Raw genomic sequence first — 20,085 nt, 5'->3', positions numbered from 1 at the left:
CACAGTACACTGCTAAAATGAGATATAGTTTTCTGTTCTCCCATATGCTATAATGATTGATATCAAAAACTTGAAGATATTCTCTACTGGCTATAGTTTGTCTCTCTATAATATTGTTAACATTTGTATTATTTGTTCATTTTTTTCAGTCAAGAGAATCCATTCCGTTAAATGACCTAAAGTCGGAAGTATCACCCCGGATTTCAGCAGAGGACCTGATTGACTTATGTGAGCTTACAGTGACTGGCCACTTCAAAACACCCACCAAGAAGACAAAGTCCAGTAAACCAAAGCTTTTGATAGTCGACATCAGGAATAGTGAAGAGTATCCTTTACACATTTGGTTTTAAAGGGTGGTCCTGCTTTATTCACATTGCTTCCTTTTCATTTAAAGGGCATGTGGTAAAAACAATGAACATATTTGGAATTCTTCTGAATTCAGATAGCTAAATAATTCTCAAACTGGATGCCAGTACAGACTTGCATAATATTAATATAATGTTTCATAAGATAACATAACATCCCAGAGACCTTAAAATACTTTCCAAACAACACTAGAATAGTGGGCTATTTTCTTGGTTTTTGTGTTTCTCGGGTGTATATTGGTGCTCCTGGGGGAACTTGAATCCTTCCTGGCATAGATAAAACTTGGGCAGAGATGAAGGGTAAGTGTTTACCTGGTCTACCTCATAGCCTAGAGAGGAAAGTTCACCAGATCTCAACACTGAACTTTTATTTATTATAATTGTCAAAATATTGGCTTATAGGGAACATGTTAAAGTATTTTCCACTAATATTTTACTATTAAATGTACCATAACTTATGGCGGTTTTGCTTGGCATTAAATATGAAAAGTTACAAAGTAGTAATAGTTTAGTCTTTCTCCTTATATTTTCATCTCTATCAGATTTTTGTAAAGCATGCCTTGATTCTTTATACTCTTAAATCCAGGTAAATGATTTTCTGTTTGTTTTTTTTTTTTGAACCAGGTAACTACCTCTTAAAATAAAATCTTTCTTAGAAACTCAATATATTTTCATTTCTAATTTTGTTGATTTGATTTTTCTCCCTTTGTTTCTTGATGAGTCTGGCTAATGGCTTGTCATTTTATTTATCTTCTCAAACAACCAGCTTTTGGCTTTGTTGATTTTTGCTATGGTCTCTTTTGTTTCTTTTGCATTTATTTCTGCCCTAATTTTTAAGATTTCTTTCCTTCTACTAACCCTGGGGTTCTTCATTTCTTCCTTTTCTAGTTGCTTTAGGTGTAGAGTTAGGTTATTTATTTGACTTTTTTCTTGTTTCTTGAGGTAAGCCTATATTGCTATGAATCTTCCCCTTAGCACTGCTTTTACCATGTCCCATAGGTTTTGGGTTGTTGCGTTTTCATTTTCATTCATTTCTATTCATATTTTGTTTTGTTTTTTGATTTCTTCTGTTATTTTTTGGTTATTCAGCAGCGTCTTATTCAGCCTCCATATGTTGGAATTTTTAATAGCTTTTCTCCTGTAATTGACATCGAATCTTACTGCATTGTGGTCAGAAAAGATGCTTGGAATGACCAGTTTTTTTGAATTTACCAAGCCTAGATTTATGGCCCAGGATGTGATCTATTCTGGAGAAAGTTCCGTGTGCGCTTGAGAAAAAGGTGAAATTCATTGTTTTGGGGTGAAATGTCCTATAGATATCAATTAGGTCTAACTGGTCCATTGTATCATTTAAAGTTTGTGTTTCCTTGTTAATTTTCTGTTTAGTTGATCTATCCATAGGTGTGAGTGGGGTATTAAAGTCTCCCACTATTATTCTGTTATTGTTAATTTCCACTTTCATACTTGTTAGCATTTGCCTTACATATTGCGGTGCTCCTATGTTGGGTGCATATATATTTATACTTGTTATATCTTCTTCTCTGATTGATCCTTTTATCATTATGTAGTGTCCATCTTTGTCTCTTTTCACAGCCTTTGTTTTAAAGTCTATTCTATCTGATATGAGTATTGCTACTCCTGCTTTCTTTTGGTCTCTATTTGCATGAAATACCTTTTTCCAGCCCTTCACTTTCAGTCTGTATGTGTCCCTTGTTTTGAGGTGGGTCTCTTGTAGACAACATATATAGGGGTCTTGTTTTTGTATCCATTCAGCCAGTCTTTGTCTTTTGGTTGAGGCATTTAACCCATTTACACTTAAGGTAATTATTGATAAGTATGATCCTGTTGCCAGATCATCAAGAAACAAAGGGAGAAAAATCAAATCAACAAAATTAGAAATGAAACTGGAGAGATCACAACAGACAACACAGAAATACAAAGCATTATAAGAGACTATTATCAGCAACTATATGCAAATAAAATGGACAACTTGAAAGAAATAGATAAATTCTTAGAAAAGTACAACTTTCCAAAACTGAACGAGGAAGAAATAGAAAATCTTAACAGACCCATCACAAGCACGGAAATTGAAACTGTAATCAGAAATCTTCCAACAAACAAAAGCACAGGACCAGATGGCTTCACAGCTGAATTCTACCAAAAATTCAGAGAAGAGCTAACACCTATCCTACTCAAAGTCTTCCAGAAAATTGCAGAGGAAGGTAAACTTCCAAACTCATTCTATGAGGCCACCATCACCCTAATACCAAAACCTGACAAAGATGCCACAAAAAAAGAAAACTACAGGCCAATATCACTGATGAACATAGATGCAAAAATCCTTAACAAAATCCTAGCAAACAGAATCCAACAACATATTAAAAAGATCATAGATGATGACCAAGTGGGCTTTATCACAGTGATGCAAGGATTCTTCAATATCTGCAAATCAATCAATGTAATACACCACATTAACAAATTGAAAAATAAAACCCATATGATTATTTCAATAGACGCAGAGAATACTTTGACAAAATTCAACATCCATTCATGATAAAAGCCCTCCAGAAAGCAGGAATAGAAGGAACATACCTCAACATAATCAAAGCTATATATGACAAACCCACAGCGAACATTATCCTCAATGGTGAAAAACTGAAAGCATTTCCCCTAAAGTCAGGAACAAGACAAGGGTGTGCACTGTCACCACTACTATTCAACATGGTTTTGGAAGTTTTGGCCACAGCAATCAGAGCAGAAAAAGAATTAAAAGGAATCCAGATTGGAAAAGAAGAACTAAAACTCTCACTGTTTGCAGATGACATGATCCTCTACATAGAAAACCCTAAAGACTCCACCGGAAAATTACTAGAGCTAATCAATGAATATAGTAAAGTTGCAGGATATAAAATCAACACACAGAAATCCCTTGCATTCCTATACACTAACAATGAGAAAACAGAAAGAGAAATTAAGGAAACAATTCCATTCACCATCACAACAAAAACAATAAAATACTTAGGAATATATCTACCTAAAGAAACAAAAGACCTATATATAAAAAACTATAAAACACTGTTGAAAGAAATCAAAGAGGACACAAATAGATGGAGAAATATGCCATGTTCATGGATCAGAAGAATCAATATAGTGAAAATGAGTATACCACCCAAAGCAATCTATAGATTCAATGCAATCCCTATCAAGCTACCAACGGTATTTTTCACAGAACTAGAACAAATAATTTCACAATTTGTATGGAAATACAAAAAAACCTCGAATAGCCAAAGCAATCTTGAGAAAGAAGAATGGAACTGGAGGAATCAACCTGCCTGACTTCAGGCTCTACTACAAAGCCACAGTCATCAAGACAGTATGGTACTAGCACAAAGACAGAAATATAGATCAGTGGAACAAAATAGAAAGCCCAGAGATAAATCCACGCACCTATGGACACCTTGGAGAAGGAAATGGCAACCCACTCCAGTACTCTCGCTTGGAAAATCCCATGGACAGGGGAGCCCAGTAGGCTACAGTCCATGGGGTCGCAAAGAGTCGGACACGACTGAGCGACTTCACTTCACTTCACTTCATGGACACCTTATCTTCGACAAAGGAGGCAAGAATATACAATGGAAAAACAACAATCTCTTTAACAAGTGGTGCTGGGAAAACTGGTCAACCACTTGTAAAAGAATGAAACTAGAACACTTTCTAACACCATACACAAAAATAAACTCAAAATGAATTAAAGATCTTAAACGTAAGACCAGAAACTATAAAACTCCTAGAGGAAAACATAGGCAAAACACTCTCCAACATAAACCACAGCAGGATCCTCTATGACCCACCTCCCAGAATATTGGAAATAAAAGCAAAAATAAACAAATGGGACCTAATAAAATTTAAAGCTTCTGCACAACAAAGGAAACTGTAAGCAAGGTGAAAAGACAGCCTTCAGAATGGGAGGAAATAATAGCAAATGAAGCAACGGACAAAGAATTAACCTCAAAAATATACAAGCAACTCCTGCAGCTCAATTCCAGAAAAATAAACGACCCAATCAAAAAGTGGGCCAAAGAACTAAACAGACATTTCTCCAAAGAAGACATACAGATGGCTAACAAACACATGAGAAGATGCTCAACATCACTCATTATCAGAGAAATGCAAATCAAAACCACAATGAGGTACTATTTCACGCCAGTCAGAATGGCTGCTATCTAAAAGCCTACAAGCAATAAATGCTGAAGAGGGTGTGGAGAAAAGGGAACCCTATTACACTGTTGGTGGGAAAGCAAACTAGTACAGCCACTATGGAGAACAATGTGGAGATTCCTCAAAATACTGGACATAGAATTGCCATATGACTCAGCAATCCCACTGCTGGGCATACACACCGAGGAAACCAGTATTGAAAGAGACACATGTACCCCAGTGTTCATCGCAGCACTGTTTATAATAGCCAGGACATGGAAGCAACCTAGATGTCCATCATCAGACAAATGGATAAGGAAGCTGTGGTACATATACACAATGGAGTATTACTCAGCCATTAAAAAGAATACATTCGAATCAGTTCTAATGAGGTGGATGAAACTGGAGCCTATTATACAGAGTGAAGTAAGCCAGATAGAAAAACACCAATACAGTATATTAATGCATATGTATGGAATTTAGTAAATTGGTTAAGATAACCCTGTATGCAAGACAGCAAAAGAGACACAGATATATAGAACAATATTTTGGACTCTATGGGAGAGAGTGAGGTCAGGATGATATGGGAGAATGGCACTGAAGCATGTAAATTATCATATGTGAAACGAATCGCCAGTCCAGGTTCGATGCGTTATACAGGGTGCTCGGGGCTGGTGCACCAGGATGACCCAGAGGAATGGGATGGGGAGGGACGTGGGAGGGGTGTTCTGGAAGGGGAACACATGTTACACATGACAGATTCATGTCAATGTATGGCGAAACCAATACAATATTGTAAGGTTAAAAAATAGATAAATAAATAAATTTTTTTAAAAAGAAACTATGTAAAATGCAAATGAAAAAATGTTTTACAATTAATTTTCTTTGTAAGTTATCATTTGTAACATTTACTAACTATAAATAAGGGTTATATGTAGATGAAGGATGGCAAGTTGGTGGTTTCTTATATGCTGAAGTTGGCATATAATATTTCATGTGAGTATTTTCAATCACAATCTTTGAAATGAAATTTAAAATGAAATTCAAGCCATACATTTCCAGAACTCCTGAAGCAATCCCTAGAATCTTAGATTACTGAAAATACACTTTGAGAGCCTTCTACTTCAAATGATACCTCGCTATCTTTTCTGTGAAAAGTTTCTACTTTCCCTAGACTGTGAGACCCCAAGTTTTGGGAGAATATAAATGTTCATGTTCCTGGGGTTAGGGCTTTAGGAATATTAAGAGTTCCTCAGCAGAGTAGAGTGGACTCCCAAAAGAAGCATTCGGTTCCCATTTACTGGTCAGGGACCCCTGATGTACAAGTTCTTCTTATCTATTATTTCGAATGTTTTAAGTACTTTTAGTTTCTTAATGTTTTAGTTTATGTATCTTTTGGTTGACCCTTTAGTTATTGACTCATAAAACCATCCAAAAAAGCATAATTTTACAGTAATCTATCCTGATGTTAAGAACTATTAGTAAAATAATTAAAATAGTTTATGTATACACCACACTCCTGATATTTCCTTTCAAGCTACTCAATTTTTGAAATTTTTAAATACACACAGTATGAAAGGAACATTCAATCCAAGTTTTCCAAAGATTGTAGTCTGACTTTAATTTTTATTAATACTCTCCTTTATTTTCTGCAGAATAAATAGAACAGCAGAAAGCAGAGCAACTCGCCTGAACATTGTTCTCTGATAAGTATAGGTGAGTTGCCCAACGTAGGAGTGTCTTTATGTCATCCTGCCACTCTTGGTTCAAGGTTGGAGCTAGGCAGAAACCTGGCTTCAGTGACTTTATCTCCTCTGATTTCCTCTCTTACTGTACTTGCTGGTTTCTTGCTGGTCCAAAATGGCCAACCATATTTATACATTAAGGTCTTTGCCCTCTCTCCTCCTGCCTAGAATATTTCTCCCCACATCTTTTATAGCCCACCAGTTTACATCATTCAGCTCTGCTGAGATATCTCCTTTTCTCAAAGGAGATAAAGTCACTGAAGCCAGTAGGTATGGCTTCAACCAGAAGTAAGAAATCTCTACAGTGTGATTTTACAGTTATTAACATACCTTTAATTACTTGACTACCTGTAATCACTATTCCAAAAAATCCACAATGAGAGATTTATACTGTTGGTTAAAGACTTTTCACTGTCCTGTTGAAGATACATGAATGTACGTAGTGGCAGTGTTATGCCTGACCTGTTTCTTTAAAATGAGACACTTAGAATGAATAATTTATTAAGATTTAATAGATTTAAGTGAATTGACTTCCAATAATAGCAATCATTAAGCTCTCACAGTGTGCCAAGCATGGCATAAAATAATATCTCTATTTTACTGATGAAGAAACAGAGGCTTGAAAAGGCTAATCAACTTTCACAAGGGCATATAACTGACAGTTGGTAGAGCTAGCCTCATGTTCCAAGCTTTATTCTCCAAGCTTTATCCAGGTGTCTGTTTGGTCTTTTCATAGGACTATTCAGCAAGCATAAACAAGATTGAGATATGTCACTTACTATAAATTAATGACTGAATGAGATGTGTATTGATTGCAAATTATGTGTTCATACACTGTATGTCCGTACGTGTTCAGTCGTGTCTGACTCTTTGCAACCCCATGGACTATAGCCTGTGAGGCTCCTCTGTCCATGCAATTTTTCCAGGCAAGAATACCGGAGTGGGTTGCCATTTCCTACTACAGGGAATCTTCCTGAGCCAGGGATCAAACTCGCATCTCCTGCATCTCCTGCATTGGCAGGTGGATTCTTTACCACTGCACTGCCTAGGAGGTCCCGTACATGGTATACATTCCTTCAGATCTTACACACAAACTCAACTATTAAGATTTCAGTGCCTCTGTATGTAGAGGGCTTAATCCCAATTAAATAAATCCAATAGTTATCTTTATACAGACATAGAATCAAAGAAAAATGAGTTATTTTAAATACTATAAAGAAAATTTGGCATGCTTTGAGAGAGGAAACATGTTAGAAAGGTTCTTTCCTACTGTAGTAACTTAATTTATAAGATCTAATGCTCTCAAAGTATGTTTTGTTAAAATTTTCCAAAACTCACTAAGATGCTGTAATTTTAAAACTAACAAATTAGGCCTGTTGAAATATTCATTTTTTGAAGGAATCATTTTTGTCGACTAACTTAATTTTTCAGTTAAACTCTGGGATTAACATGACTTTTCCTATCTGTTTAAGAAATGAATAAATATTTAACACTAGTATATTTTTAAAATAGTTTTATTTCTCCAGTGCCTACAAATTATAGTCCTATACAGTACAGTGGGGAGGAAAGAAAAAAAAAAAAACCTCTGTAACATCTTTTTCTTCCCCTAAGAAAGTTATTTTTTTAAGTGTTGTGTATAATACTTAATTGTTTATAGTCTTCTTATGTCATTTTTATGCTTCCCAGGTGGCTCAGTGGTAAAGAATCCACCTGCCAAAGCAGGAAACACGGGCGACACAATTCAGTCCCCAGTCAGGAAGATCTCCCGGTGTAGGAAACGGCAACCCACTCCAGTATGCTTGCCTGGAAAATTCCTTGAACAGAGAAGCCTGGCGGGCTACAATCCATGGAGTAGCAAAGAGTCAGAGATGATTGAGCACACACAATCATTTTTTATCCTCTATTTTGCTTTTATGGATCATTTAAGCAGGAAAATTTGGCTAATACAGTTCTTCATATAGGTGATACATCTTTATGTCGGTGAAAACTTTGTTTTTTCCTCATACATTTACTCTCCTGAAAACAATTTCAGGAGAGTAAATGTCTAGAATTAAATTTCATGTCATCTTTCTTCACCTATGTAAAATAATTTAAATGATCATTTATGAAAAGGAAGGAGGCAGTGTTATCCTTCAGCAAGATAAGTGACTGTCTACCAATGAATTCAAAGGACAGCCTTACCCCTCCCTAGAACTCTGCTATGCACATAGGGAAAGAAAAGTATCTTTTTCCTCTACTTTTCTAAGTTCTTTTCTATAGGGGCCCCTATAACAGAAGACAAATTCACAACAGAAAAGTATACAGGTTTTATTTAATAAAAGTTTTACATGACGTGGGAGCTTTCATAAGGAACACCTAAAGAATTGGCTAAACCTGAGTGTTTTAAAGCTAGGTCTGATGAAAAGTGGACAGCAATGGGAAAATGTGATAGAGCAAAAGCGGTTTGAGCTAAGTTTTGTAAGCTTTTGTAGTAAACCAAGGAAAACTTAGCAAGGCCTGTCCATTCATATTCCTCTTAGTGTTCCTCAGTCTTGAAGATAGGATGTTCCTATCCTCTAGGTATTAATATAAAGAGTGTGCGTGTGTACTAAGTCACTTCAGTCATGTCCAACTCTCCAAGCTCTTCTGTCTGTGAGATTATCCAGGCAAGAATACTGGAATGGGTTGCCATGCCCTCCTCCAGGGGATCTTCCCACCCAGAGATCAAACTTGCATCTCTTATGTCTCCTGCATTGGCAGACAGGTTCTTTACCACTAGCGCCACCTGAGAAGCCCAATATAAGCAGGGCATCTCTCAGTTGAAGGTTTTATGACCTGATGCAAGGGAAGGTCAGAAAGTCCTTCCTGCACATGACGTTTCTCAAATTCCTTCGGCTTAAAATATTCAGTATGTCAAGATGCTGTAATTTGGGGTGGCATGTCCTGAACCCCATCACCTGAAGTTCTGTTAAAGCTTTAGTCATTTAGCTTATGATATAAACATTACCAGTTCAAATAAAAATACCCTGCAAGAGATAATATTTTAATCTATTATCAGTTTTTGTGATTGTAGGTGAGGAGAAGCATGTCAAAAATCTGAGAGAACTACCTCTAACCTTAGAGGAGACCAGGAGAGGAGGGGAATTTAGGCAAGGAAAGCTGGAGGACATGAAGACAGACTTGATACACTTGCAATAGAGATATAATCCCAGCTTTAGAATACAAAGAAACCCTAGAGATAATCTAGTTCATATACTTAATAGTCGAGCTAAACGGCTTATATCAGGGAGGCTAAACAGCTAAGTTTTTGTTGAAATCTGATTTTATTTTTGATTTTATAAGAAGGAAACATGAATTGTTAATCTAGGTAAAGGTTCAGGTCAGTTATTTTTGTCCTTCAATACATAATGGAGATTTCAGAGCAAACAATAATTGAATATTTTAAAGAGGCAATAGAAAATGTTCCTCAAGTAGTACATAAATTTCATAAGTACTTAAAGATAATACACAAGTTTTAAAGATAATACACAAGTTAAACTGCTGTTTTCTTTAATATTTCTAAATATTTCATTTCAAATTTCCTAGAGTTCATATTTAGTGTGGTCTTAGTCATATAATTGGAGAAGGCAATGGCACCCTACTCCAGTACTCTTGCCTGGAAAATCCCATGGACGGAGGAGCCTGGTAGGCTGCAGTCCATGGGGTCACTAAGAGTCAGACACGACTGAGCGACTTCACTTTCACTTTTCACTTTTGTGCATTGGAGAAGGAACTGGCAACCCACTCCAGTATTCTTGCCTGGAGAATCCCAGCGACGGGGGAGCCTGGTGGGCTGCTGTCTATGGGGTCGCAGAGTCGGACACAACTAAAGCGACTTAGCAGCAGCAGCAGTAGTCATATAATGTGGGTCCAACTGTTATCTATGAACAGAAATACTTTGATGGTCTGTTCTCATTTGTTTGAAGTCAAGGTTGGTTTTGAAGCTCTATTTTTAAAACTCTTAACTTTTTTTAAATATCAGAAGCTATAAGAAAGACCTCAAGCTTACACTTTTTAATTTAAAAAGCACATAAATTCAGTTGTTTTCATTATTACACCACGTTATTCATCCTTAGTAAATGCTAGAATTGCTCTTGTCTCTATGTCCGGAAGAATTAATTTCTAATAAAGTCTTCAAAGTAATATTGAGGTACTTGTGTTCAGAGCAAAGTGGTAATAAAGAGGCTTAGTAAGATTTTTGTTTGGATCTAGATTGAAGATACTTGAATTACAGTTTCTATTCAAGTATATTACCATAGCTGAATGGACCTTGTATAATGTGGGAGTGTATGGTAGCCACTACTGAAGAATGTCTCCACTGTCTGGATTAATAGTTTTGAGAAGTACATCAATTGTTGTTCAGTTGCTCAGTGGTGTCCAACTCTTTTGCAACCCCAGGGACACTAGCCTGCCAGACTCCTCTGCCCATGGCATTTCCCAGGCAAGAATACTGGAGTGGGTTGCCATTTCCATCTCCAGGGGATCTTCTTGACCCAGGGATCGAACCCACATCTCCTGCATTATAGTCAGATTCTTTACCATTGAGCTACCAGAGCAGGAGAGCTCCTAGTTTCTCTGACACCTATCCATTGCCCCAGTTCGTGAGTTCCATCAACCTTATTTAAACAGCCCGTCAATCCTACCTGAGAGCCTACTTTGCTGGTTAAATCAGAGCCCCTGCCCACAGGAACTCACAGTCTTATGGCTAAGGCAGACAAATGAGATAGATAATTGCCATTCCGTGTGAAATGCTGTATGTCTGAGCCATACTCAGAAAGCCATGGGAATATAAGGATGGTCATCTAAGCCAGATAATGCCTGAAATGGGTCTTAAAAGACAAGTGGAAGTCACCCAAGCAATGAAGAGAAAGAGGACACTTGAGACTGAAAAAACACATAGTGTGTGGGTGCAAAGAATGTGAGGAAGACTCATTAAGGGAATTACAAGTACCCTGGATATACTTGGCTGGAATATATGAGGTTGGAAAATGAGACTAAAGTAGGCAAAGGCAACTTACAGAGAATGTTGTATAATGTGCTGGAAAGTCCAGGTTTTATTCCATAGGCTGTGAGAAAGTGTTAAAGAATTTTAATCAGTTAAGTGGCATGCTCAGATTTGTGTTGCAGTGAGAAGAATGACTATGGAAGGAATGGTGCAGGCAAGACTAGAAGGATGGAATCACCCAGAGATTTGATGTACTTAAATATTCCTTTATATTTGCAGTCACAGAGAGTGAGGTCTCTAGCTTTACCCTAAAATAAACTAGTTTTACTGGGTCCTTTGGGTTGGTATCTGTGCTGGAGAAAATCCAGGGAAATGACTCCTGTTGCTGTGTCTTTTGCCTCATACTGTATTTTGACAAAAGATAATTATGTATCATGACACTTACAAGTATTGATAGGTAGTGGTGCCACAAGCTAGGAAGGCTAGGAGGCATTTAGTGTGTTTGCCCCTGACACTAGTTACTCTAGGTTTGGCACAATTCTGAAATCTGTTTACTCAGCAAATATGTTAGATGTATTCTAGACACTAAATTGGAGAAGGCAATGGCACCCCACTCCAGTACTCTTGCCTGGAAAATCCCATGGATGGAGGAGCCTGGTAGGCTGCAGTCCATGGGGTTGCTAAGAGTCGGACACGACTAAGCGACTTCACTTTCACTTTTCACTTTCATGCATTGGAGAAGGAAATGGCAACCCACTCCAGTGTTCTTGCCTGGAGAATCCCAGGGACGGCGGAGCCTGGTGGGCTGCCGTCTGTGGGGTCGCACAGAGTCGGACACGACTGAAGCGACTTAGCAGCAGCAGTAGCAGCAGACACTAAATTAAGCATTGTAAGAGTTTCATAGATGAGATAAATACAGATCCTTTATATAAATCATTTAAAGTCTTGATGAAAGTCAGGTACATTAGTATGTGTTAGTGGTTTTAGTCGCTAAGTCATGTCTGACTCTTGCAGCCGTCTGGACTGTAGCCTGCTAGGCTCCTCTGTCCATGTGATTTCCCAGGCAAGAATATTGAAGTGGATTGCCATTCACTTATCTAGGGAATCTTCCCAACTCAGGAATCGAGCCCATGTCTCCTGCATTGACAGGCAGATTCTTTACCTTTGAACCACCAGGAAAGCCACATTAGTATGTGTTATAAAAGATCAAACACCTGTCATGAGAGATATACAGAGACTGTAGGAAGGGAAACTTTCCTTGAAGAATTCTCAAAAGATGGATAATATTTGAACACTCAAAAATATAGAGAAAAGCTATTTAAGTAGGGAAAACTACAGGAACTAGGCCGAACATACACTGGAAACAGTGTGTGATCCAGTTTTGTTGGAATTGATGTAGTTTGGTTCTGTTCATGAGAAACCATGGAAGGTTTCTCAGCATGGTAATCAGAACTTTGTTTTAAATGTTTTAATATAACAATATTGTGAATAAAATGGATTTCCAAAGGAAAAGAGAATTGGAGAAAACAAAAAGCTATTGCTATAATCTAAGCTCAAAGTAATGAGCGTCTGAAATAGGCAAGTGGTAATGGGATAGAGATAGGACAATGGGATTTATGAGTACAGTACAGTTGAATGTTACCTCGAATGAGATGACAAAAATGAAGTTTTAGAGTGACTTGGAGATGGTGATCCTATTCAAAGAAAGCAGCAATAGATTTAGCAAAGAAAAATGATGATATCGCAAGAGTATAGTTTTTATATCAGTTAATACAGCTTAGTTATATAATAGGAAGCTTTTGGCTTTCGATATACTAAAGGTATAGTCTTTCCTTTGAGCTCTTTAACACTAACTATAATTTGCTAACATAGCAAACAAAGAAGCCAACATATAACTGAGCATACCTTCTTGGTCTGGTAAGACACACAAGTATGCTTTGTGTATAGAAGTGTGATGTCACCAAGAGAGAAAAGCTGTGCACTTTTAGAATTTAGAAAACATAAGATTATTTCTGTACTGAATTTTGAACCATCAATTATTTAAAGGAATTTTAAAATCTTATAGTAAAGTAAAGAGTTTTTCTGGAATATGAAAATTTGCCTATGTAACTTACCTTTATCATGTATCCATATTATTCTTAGAACTGATATTTTTTCTGCATTCTTCATTAAAGTGTGATGCATCTTCTTGTACCATCATATAGACTGACTTGTGACTGTAAGAAAGTCTTCATATCTTAGAAATGTACAAGATAATGCACATCATTCTTACCTGTTAATATTGTTCTAATAACGCAACTCCTTTATCATACACAAAAATATTTAAGGTACAAACACACCTGACCTAGTGACTGCTATAGTAATCAGATGCTTTTGTGTTTTTATAGCTACTACCATTCCATAGAAGAGATTTCATTGTAAGTTCTATCAACTTCTTTAATCATGTCTTATATCTTTTAATTCCTTCAAATTCATCATTAAAGATCCTAATAGCAAAAATGTCTTATAAACACTGAAAAGATAATAGCTAGTGTTTATGTGTGTCATTGTTTTTATTGTGGTTTTTGCCAAAACCAATCTTAAAATTATGGTGAACATTGTTATAAGTACACTATCAAGATGTATATATGATTGAGGCTAATTACCACATAAATACTTGGGCTTCTATAGCCTTGGTCTCTAAACTGGATACGTGAAGCTGAAGCTTTTTAAGGTTATAGTTTGTAAAATAGTGTAACTGTCCGTCTGCTGGGAGTACACCCACTATAGAACCTCTTTAAGTGTAGGTGGATTCTTTACCACCTGAGTCTGCAAGGAAGCCCAAATGCAAAAGGCAAATGCAATGAATCCAAATTTTTGTGTAGAATATGAGGAAAGCAATGAAGTAACAGTCACAGTTCTAAAAAATATATTGTTGCATGTTCATCTCTCAGTTCAGTCACTCAGTCGTGTCCAACTCTTTGTGATCCCATGAACCGCAGCACACCAGGCCTCCCTGTCCATCACCATCTCCTGGAGTCTACCCAAACCCATGTCCATTGAGTCGGTGATGCCATCCAACCATCTCATCCTCTGTCATCCCCTTCTCCTCCTACCTTCAATGTTTCCCAGCATCAGGGTCTTTTCCAATGAGTCAGCTAAAGAACTTACACATATTTGTCCTCTACTGAAGTTCAATGAAATAAAACTTAAGTCCTTTGAACATGGAGAAAGTGCATATTGCAGTGTATTCTTATATCATTTTGCTCTCCTTGCCATGTTGTGCCCAGGATTAATCAGAGTTACTATATGTCAGAAATCGTCTTCTGTTTCACTGTACTTAATTTTTCCTATTAACACAAAATATACAGAATCTGTTCTTTGTTCATTTTTCAAACACCTAATACTTTATTATGATTATGAAAGACTGAAGATTTAAAAAAATCTTTCACTACCTGCCTTTACAATACAGTCTGACAGCCTCTCATGTGTTTAGAAATTGCCTAAAAAAGTTCTACTTCATCATATGATGTTTGCATCATATGAGAATCTCTGTTGTAGGCAGTGAAATGTAAATAATTGCCAAGGAAACAAGATCTTTAAATAACCAAAATTGTCTGCATTGTCCAACTTACTTAAGAAGAGAATGTTCATTGTAAATGTATTAATATGTAACTAGACCAGTCTCATTCTCCTCTGCTATTTGCCAGTCACACAGTTAATAGCTATTTAGAGGTTTGACCATTCTGTCTACAAGCATCCGTGTTTACCCAGTCTTATTTGCACTATAAGTTTTATGACAAGAGTATTCTTGGATGAGTGCTTTTATATGTTTTCCAGGATTTTTTTGACTGAACTAAACTAAAAATGGGGCAAGTGTGGTTTAAGATTTTTTTCTTTTGTATCTTATTGTCCAAAGTGTTAAAATAGCCTTAAAAAGGTTTGAAATAGTTTTGTATTAGATTCTAACTTTTCTCTTACCCAAAGGACTCTGTTGCCATCATACTTTGTCAGCATTTTAACATTTAATCTAGTGAATTTTTTTTAAACATCAAACCATAAAGCAGAAAAGCAAATTCTAGAATGATAAATTTATGACATACTTGTAGTGACTAAAAGGCAATTTGGGCTAAAATCTTCTTTAAAAGCACATAATAAATTGGTGATACTGAACCCAGAAACTCATCTAGATGCTTGTCTATGATTTTAGATACAGATATTAGATATTGGATATTTGGATACAAGTGGGTACTTTTTTTAAACCAAATATTTATAGAATTTATCTTGTAAAATAAATAATTTTATTTAATTCCTTAACATGTGGCTGAATAAATTATGTATAGAGAAGGCACTCAAATAAGTTTAACACGGTCTGAGCATTGTCTTTTATCTTTGATTTTGAAGAGGGAGAATCTAATTGGCTCAGCCTATGTCAGATATCCACCTTCACCCTCTCCCTCCCTACTATCCTATCAGTCTTGATTGTGGCAGGGTCACCTGACACAAACATGACAGCCTAGGCTCATCCTTTCATCAGGGTCAGCAGTTGAGGTCCTTTCAAACAAGAAAGCGGGGTTTGGGCAGGCAGTACAAACGTGTCTGCTAGAGCATTTAACTAGTATAGATTTGTATTGTTTTTGCTACTGAAAAAACACTAAAAAGGAAAAATGTCCATGGTTGATACTGGCTGTTTGATAAACACAGAAACTCTCTCTGACAGTTGATTCAGGCTGGCAGATGTAGATTCCTTTGCTGAAAATAGTTGAGTTGTCATGTTCACAGTTTGAGAAAAATCAAAAGTTTTTATTTTAAGGTATGTCCTATTAAAGGTTAAAGTGCTATTGTAGTAATTATATGCTGAGGACAAAGTCATTTCTGTTCATGAAAACTGAAGCCGATACTTTGAATACTGAGTCATTGTAAATGTTCCAAAAACTAGAGCTGATGAAATTGAAGGGTGATCTGCCTATGAACATAAATTCTCTGTTCATTCTACAACATTCTAACTAAACAGTGTACCTGGAATGATATCTATTCTACTTCTCATTTCATTTTCCAGAACTTTTTACATCCTTTCCCTCACTATTAGTGCCAAATGCTTCTCTTTAAAGAAAAATGAAGTAACAGCTGACTAGAAGTTTAAGATATGTGTTCAACCTCCACCATCAGTCTTGATAGTAGGAGCCTCAAATTTCTCCTGTGTTAATGAGGGAAAAAGAGAGATTGAAAGAAACAGAGAAAAGTAATACTCTAAAGATGAACCTACAAACTGGGGCAGTCGAGAAACTGTCATGTCAATAAGTAATTATAATTTTTGCCCTTCTATAGCAATGACTGATGAGTTTTTTTTGGGGGGTGGCAGATATTGGTTGCTTGTGATATAACCTTTTAAAATGCTATGACTTTTCCATTTTGTAAAGAACATATCTAAAGTGGAAGTTCAGAGGGAGATGCTTCTATTGAACATAAACATCTCTTCATGATTATCAGTGATTGTTAAGGAGGAGACAAGATACAGCCTAGACAGACGTCTCACAAACTAACCTTCACATTCACTCTCTTTCTAGCCTTTCTCCAACTTGTTGCCAAAGTGCAAATGTGATCTGTTACTTATCTGCTTAAAATACTTCCTGATTTTCATTGCTCTAGGAGAAAGACCAATTTTAACATGATCTGCAAGGTGCTGTATGATCTGACCTCTGCATTCATTTCCAGGCTAGTCTTATGCTGTCTTTGCTCTCTGCATTCCACTATACTGGCCTTCTTTCCTTTCTCTTGATGAGTTATGTGCCTCCCCAATACACACCTCACATTTCTGCCTGAAATCTTTGTCCCTTCCACTACCCTATACCACCTGTATTCTATTCTGTTGCCTAACTTATGAATTATTCAACTATAACTTCAGCCATCACTTGATTCCCTAGTGGAAACCTTCCCTGTCCTCCTCAAATTGACATGTCCTATCAAAACATCATATACATCTCTTTTAGGGTAGTTTTTGTAGTTGTTAATTTATGCTTTTTAAAAAAAGTGATATAATAATAATCTTTCTCTATAGACTATAGGAAGAATCATCTTTTTAATTGCACTTTCTTTTTTTTAAATTATTTATTTATCTATTTTTTTACTTTACAATATTATATTGGTTTTGCCATACATTGACATGAATCTGCCATGAATGTATATGTGTTCCCCTTCCAGCACCCCCCTCCCACCTCCCTCCCCATCCCATCCCTCTGGGTCATCCCGGTGCACCAGCCCCGAGCACCCTGTATCATGCATCGAACCTGGACTGGCAATTTGTTACACAAATGATAATTTACATGGTTCAATGCCATTCTACCATATCATCCCACCCTTGTCCTCTCCCATAGAGTCCAAAATACTGTTCTATATATCTGTGTCTCTTTTGCCGTCTCACATACAGAGTTATCTTTACCGATTTACTAAATTCCATATATATGCGTTAGTATACTATATTGGTGTTTTTCTTTCTGACTTACTTCACTCTGTATAATAAGCTCCAGTTTCATCCACCTCATTAGAACTGATTCGAATGTATTCTTTTTAATGGCTGAGTAATATTCCATTGTGTATATGTACCACAGCTTCCTTATCCATTTGTCTGATGATGGACATCTAGGTTGCTTCCATGTCCTGGCTATTATAAACAGTGCTGCGATGAACATTGGGGTACACGTGTCTCTTTCAATTCTGGTTTCCTCGGTGTGTATGCCCAGCAGTGGGATTGCTGGGTCATATGGCAGTTCTATGTCCAGTATTTTGAGGAATCTCCACATTGTTCTCCATAGTGGCTGTACTAGTTTGCTTTCCCACCAACAGTGTAATAGGGTTCCCTTTTCTCCACACCCTCTCCAGCATTTATTGCTTGTAGGCTTTTAGATAGCAGCCATTCTGACTGGCGTGAAATAGTACCTCATTGTGGTTTTGATTTGCATTTCTCTGATAATGAGTGATGTTGAGCATCTTTTCATGTGTTTGTTAGCCATCTGTATGTCTTCTTTGGAGAAATGTCTGTTTAGTTCTTTGGCCCACTTTTTGATTGGGTCATTTATTTCTCTGGAATTGAGCTGCAGGAGTTGCTTGTATATTTTTGAGGTTAATTCTTTGTCCGTTGCTTCGTTTACTATTATTTCCTCCCATTCTGAAGGCTGTCTTTTCACCTTGCTTACAGTTTCCTTTCTTGTGCAGAAGCTTTAAATTTTAATTAGGTCCCATTTTTTATTTTTGCTTTTATTTCCAATATTCTGGGAGGTGGGTCATAGAGGATCCTGCTGTGGTTTATGTCGGAAAATGTTTTGCCTATGTTTTCCTCTAGGAGTTTTATAGTTTCTGGTCTTACGTTTAGATCTCTAATCCATTTTGAGTTTATTTTTGTGTATGGTGTTAGAAAGTGTTCTAGTTTCATTCTTTTACAAGTGGTTGACCAGTTTTCCCAGCACCACTTGTTAAAGAGATCGTCTTTTCTCCATTGTATGTTCTTGCCTCCTTTGTCAAAGATAAGGTGTCCATAGGTGCGTGGATTTATCTCTGGGCTTTCTATTTTGTTCCACTGATCTATATTTCTGTCTTTGTGCCAGTACCATACTGTCTTGATGACTGTGGCTTTGTAGTAGAGCCTGAAGTCAGGCAGGTTGATTCCTCCAGTTCCATTCTTCTTTCTCAAGATTGCTTTGGCTATTCCAGGTTTTTTTGTATTTCCATACAAATTGTGAAATTATTTGTTCTAGTTCTGTGAAAAATACCGTTGGTAGCTTGATAGGGATTGCATTGAATCTATAGATTGCTTTGGGTGGTATACTCATTTTCACTATATTGATTCTTCTGATCCATGAACATGGTATATTTCTCCATCTATTTGTGTCCTCTTTGATTTCTTTCAACAGTGTTTTATAGTTTTTTATATATAGGTCTTTTGTTTCTTTAGGTAGATATATTCCTAAGTATTTTATTGTTTTTGTTGTGATGGTGAATGGAATTGTTTCCTTAATTTCTCTTTCTGTTTTCTCATTGTTAGTGTATAGGAATGCAAGGGATTTCTGTGTGTTGATTTTATATCCTGCAACTTTACTATATTCATTGATTAGCTCTAGTAACTTTCTGGTGGAGTCTTTAGGGTTTTCTGTGTAGAGGATCATGCCATCTGCAAACAGTGAGAGTTTTACTTCTTTTCCAATCTGGATTCCTTTTATTTCTTTTTCTGCTCTGATTGCTGTGGCCAAAACTTCCAAAACTATGTTGAATAGTAGTGGTGACAGTGGGCACCCTTGTCTTGTTCCTGACTTTGGGGAAATGCTTTCAGTATTTCACCATTTAGGATAATGTTCGCTGCGGGTTTGTCATATATAGCTTTGATTATGTTGAGGTATGTTCCTTCTATTCCTGCTTTCTGAAGGGCTGTAGGCTACAGTCCATGGAGTCGCGAGGAGTTGGACACAACTGAGTGACTTTACTTTCCCTTTTCACTTTCATGCATTGGAGAAGGAAATGGCAACCCACTCCAGTGTTCTTGCCTGAAGAATCCCAGGGACGGGGGAGCCTGGTGGGCTACCGTCTGTGAGGTCGCACAGAGTCGGACACGACTGAAGCCACTTAGCAGTTTATCATGAATGGATGTTGAATTTTGTCAAAGTTTTCTCTGCGTCTATTGAAATAATCATATGGTTTTTATTTTTCAATTTGTTAATGTGGTGTATTACATTGATTGATTTGCAGATATTGAAGAATCCTTGCATCACTGTGATAAAGCCCACTTGGTCATCATCTATGATCTTTTTAATATGTTGTTGGATTCTGTTTGCTAGGATTTTGTTAA

General features: G+C 36.8%; 1 protein-coding gene and 1 long non-coding RNA gene across 15 annotated transcripts in view; both read left to right on the top strand.

Moving 5' to 3' along the window:
* TBCK (TBC1 domain containing kinase) overlaps positions 1 to 20,085 on the top strand; it is a 201,238-nt gene that overhangs the window by 150,132 nt on the left and 31,021 nt on the right. For all 14 annotated transcript variants that reach the window (XM_081484365.1, XM_081484424.1, XM_081484339.1 and 11 more), the window contains one exon: positions 150 to 325. In XM_081484365.1, the coding sequence (XP_081340491.1) occupies positions 150 to 325 (176 nt within the window). The remainder of the gene's footprint in view (positions 1 to 149; positions 326 to 20,085) is intronic.
* LOC145503927 (uncharacterized) lies at positions 1,455 to 2,666 on the top strand. The gene is made up of 2 exons (XR_014051920.1): positions 1,455 to 1,645; positions 2,218 to 2,666. It is a non-coding gene; the product is annotated as an uncharacterized LOC145503927 (long non-coding RNA).

Source organism: Giraffa tippelskirchi, chromosome 1, assembly GCF_054371585.1.
Source record: "Giraffa tippelskirchi isolate mGirTip1 chromosome 1, T2T-mGirTip1v1.2.pri, whole genome shotgun sequence".
NCBI classification, from domain to species: Eukaryota; Metazoa; Chordata; class Mammalia; order Artiodactyla; family Giraffidae; genus Giraffa; species Giraffa tippelskirchi.
This window is presented reverse-complemented; position numbering and strand designations above follow the sequence as displayed.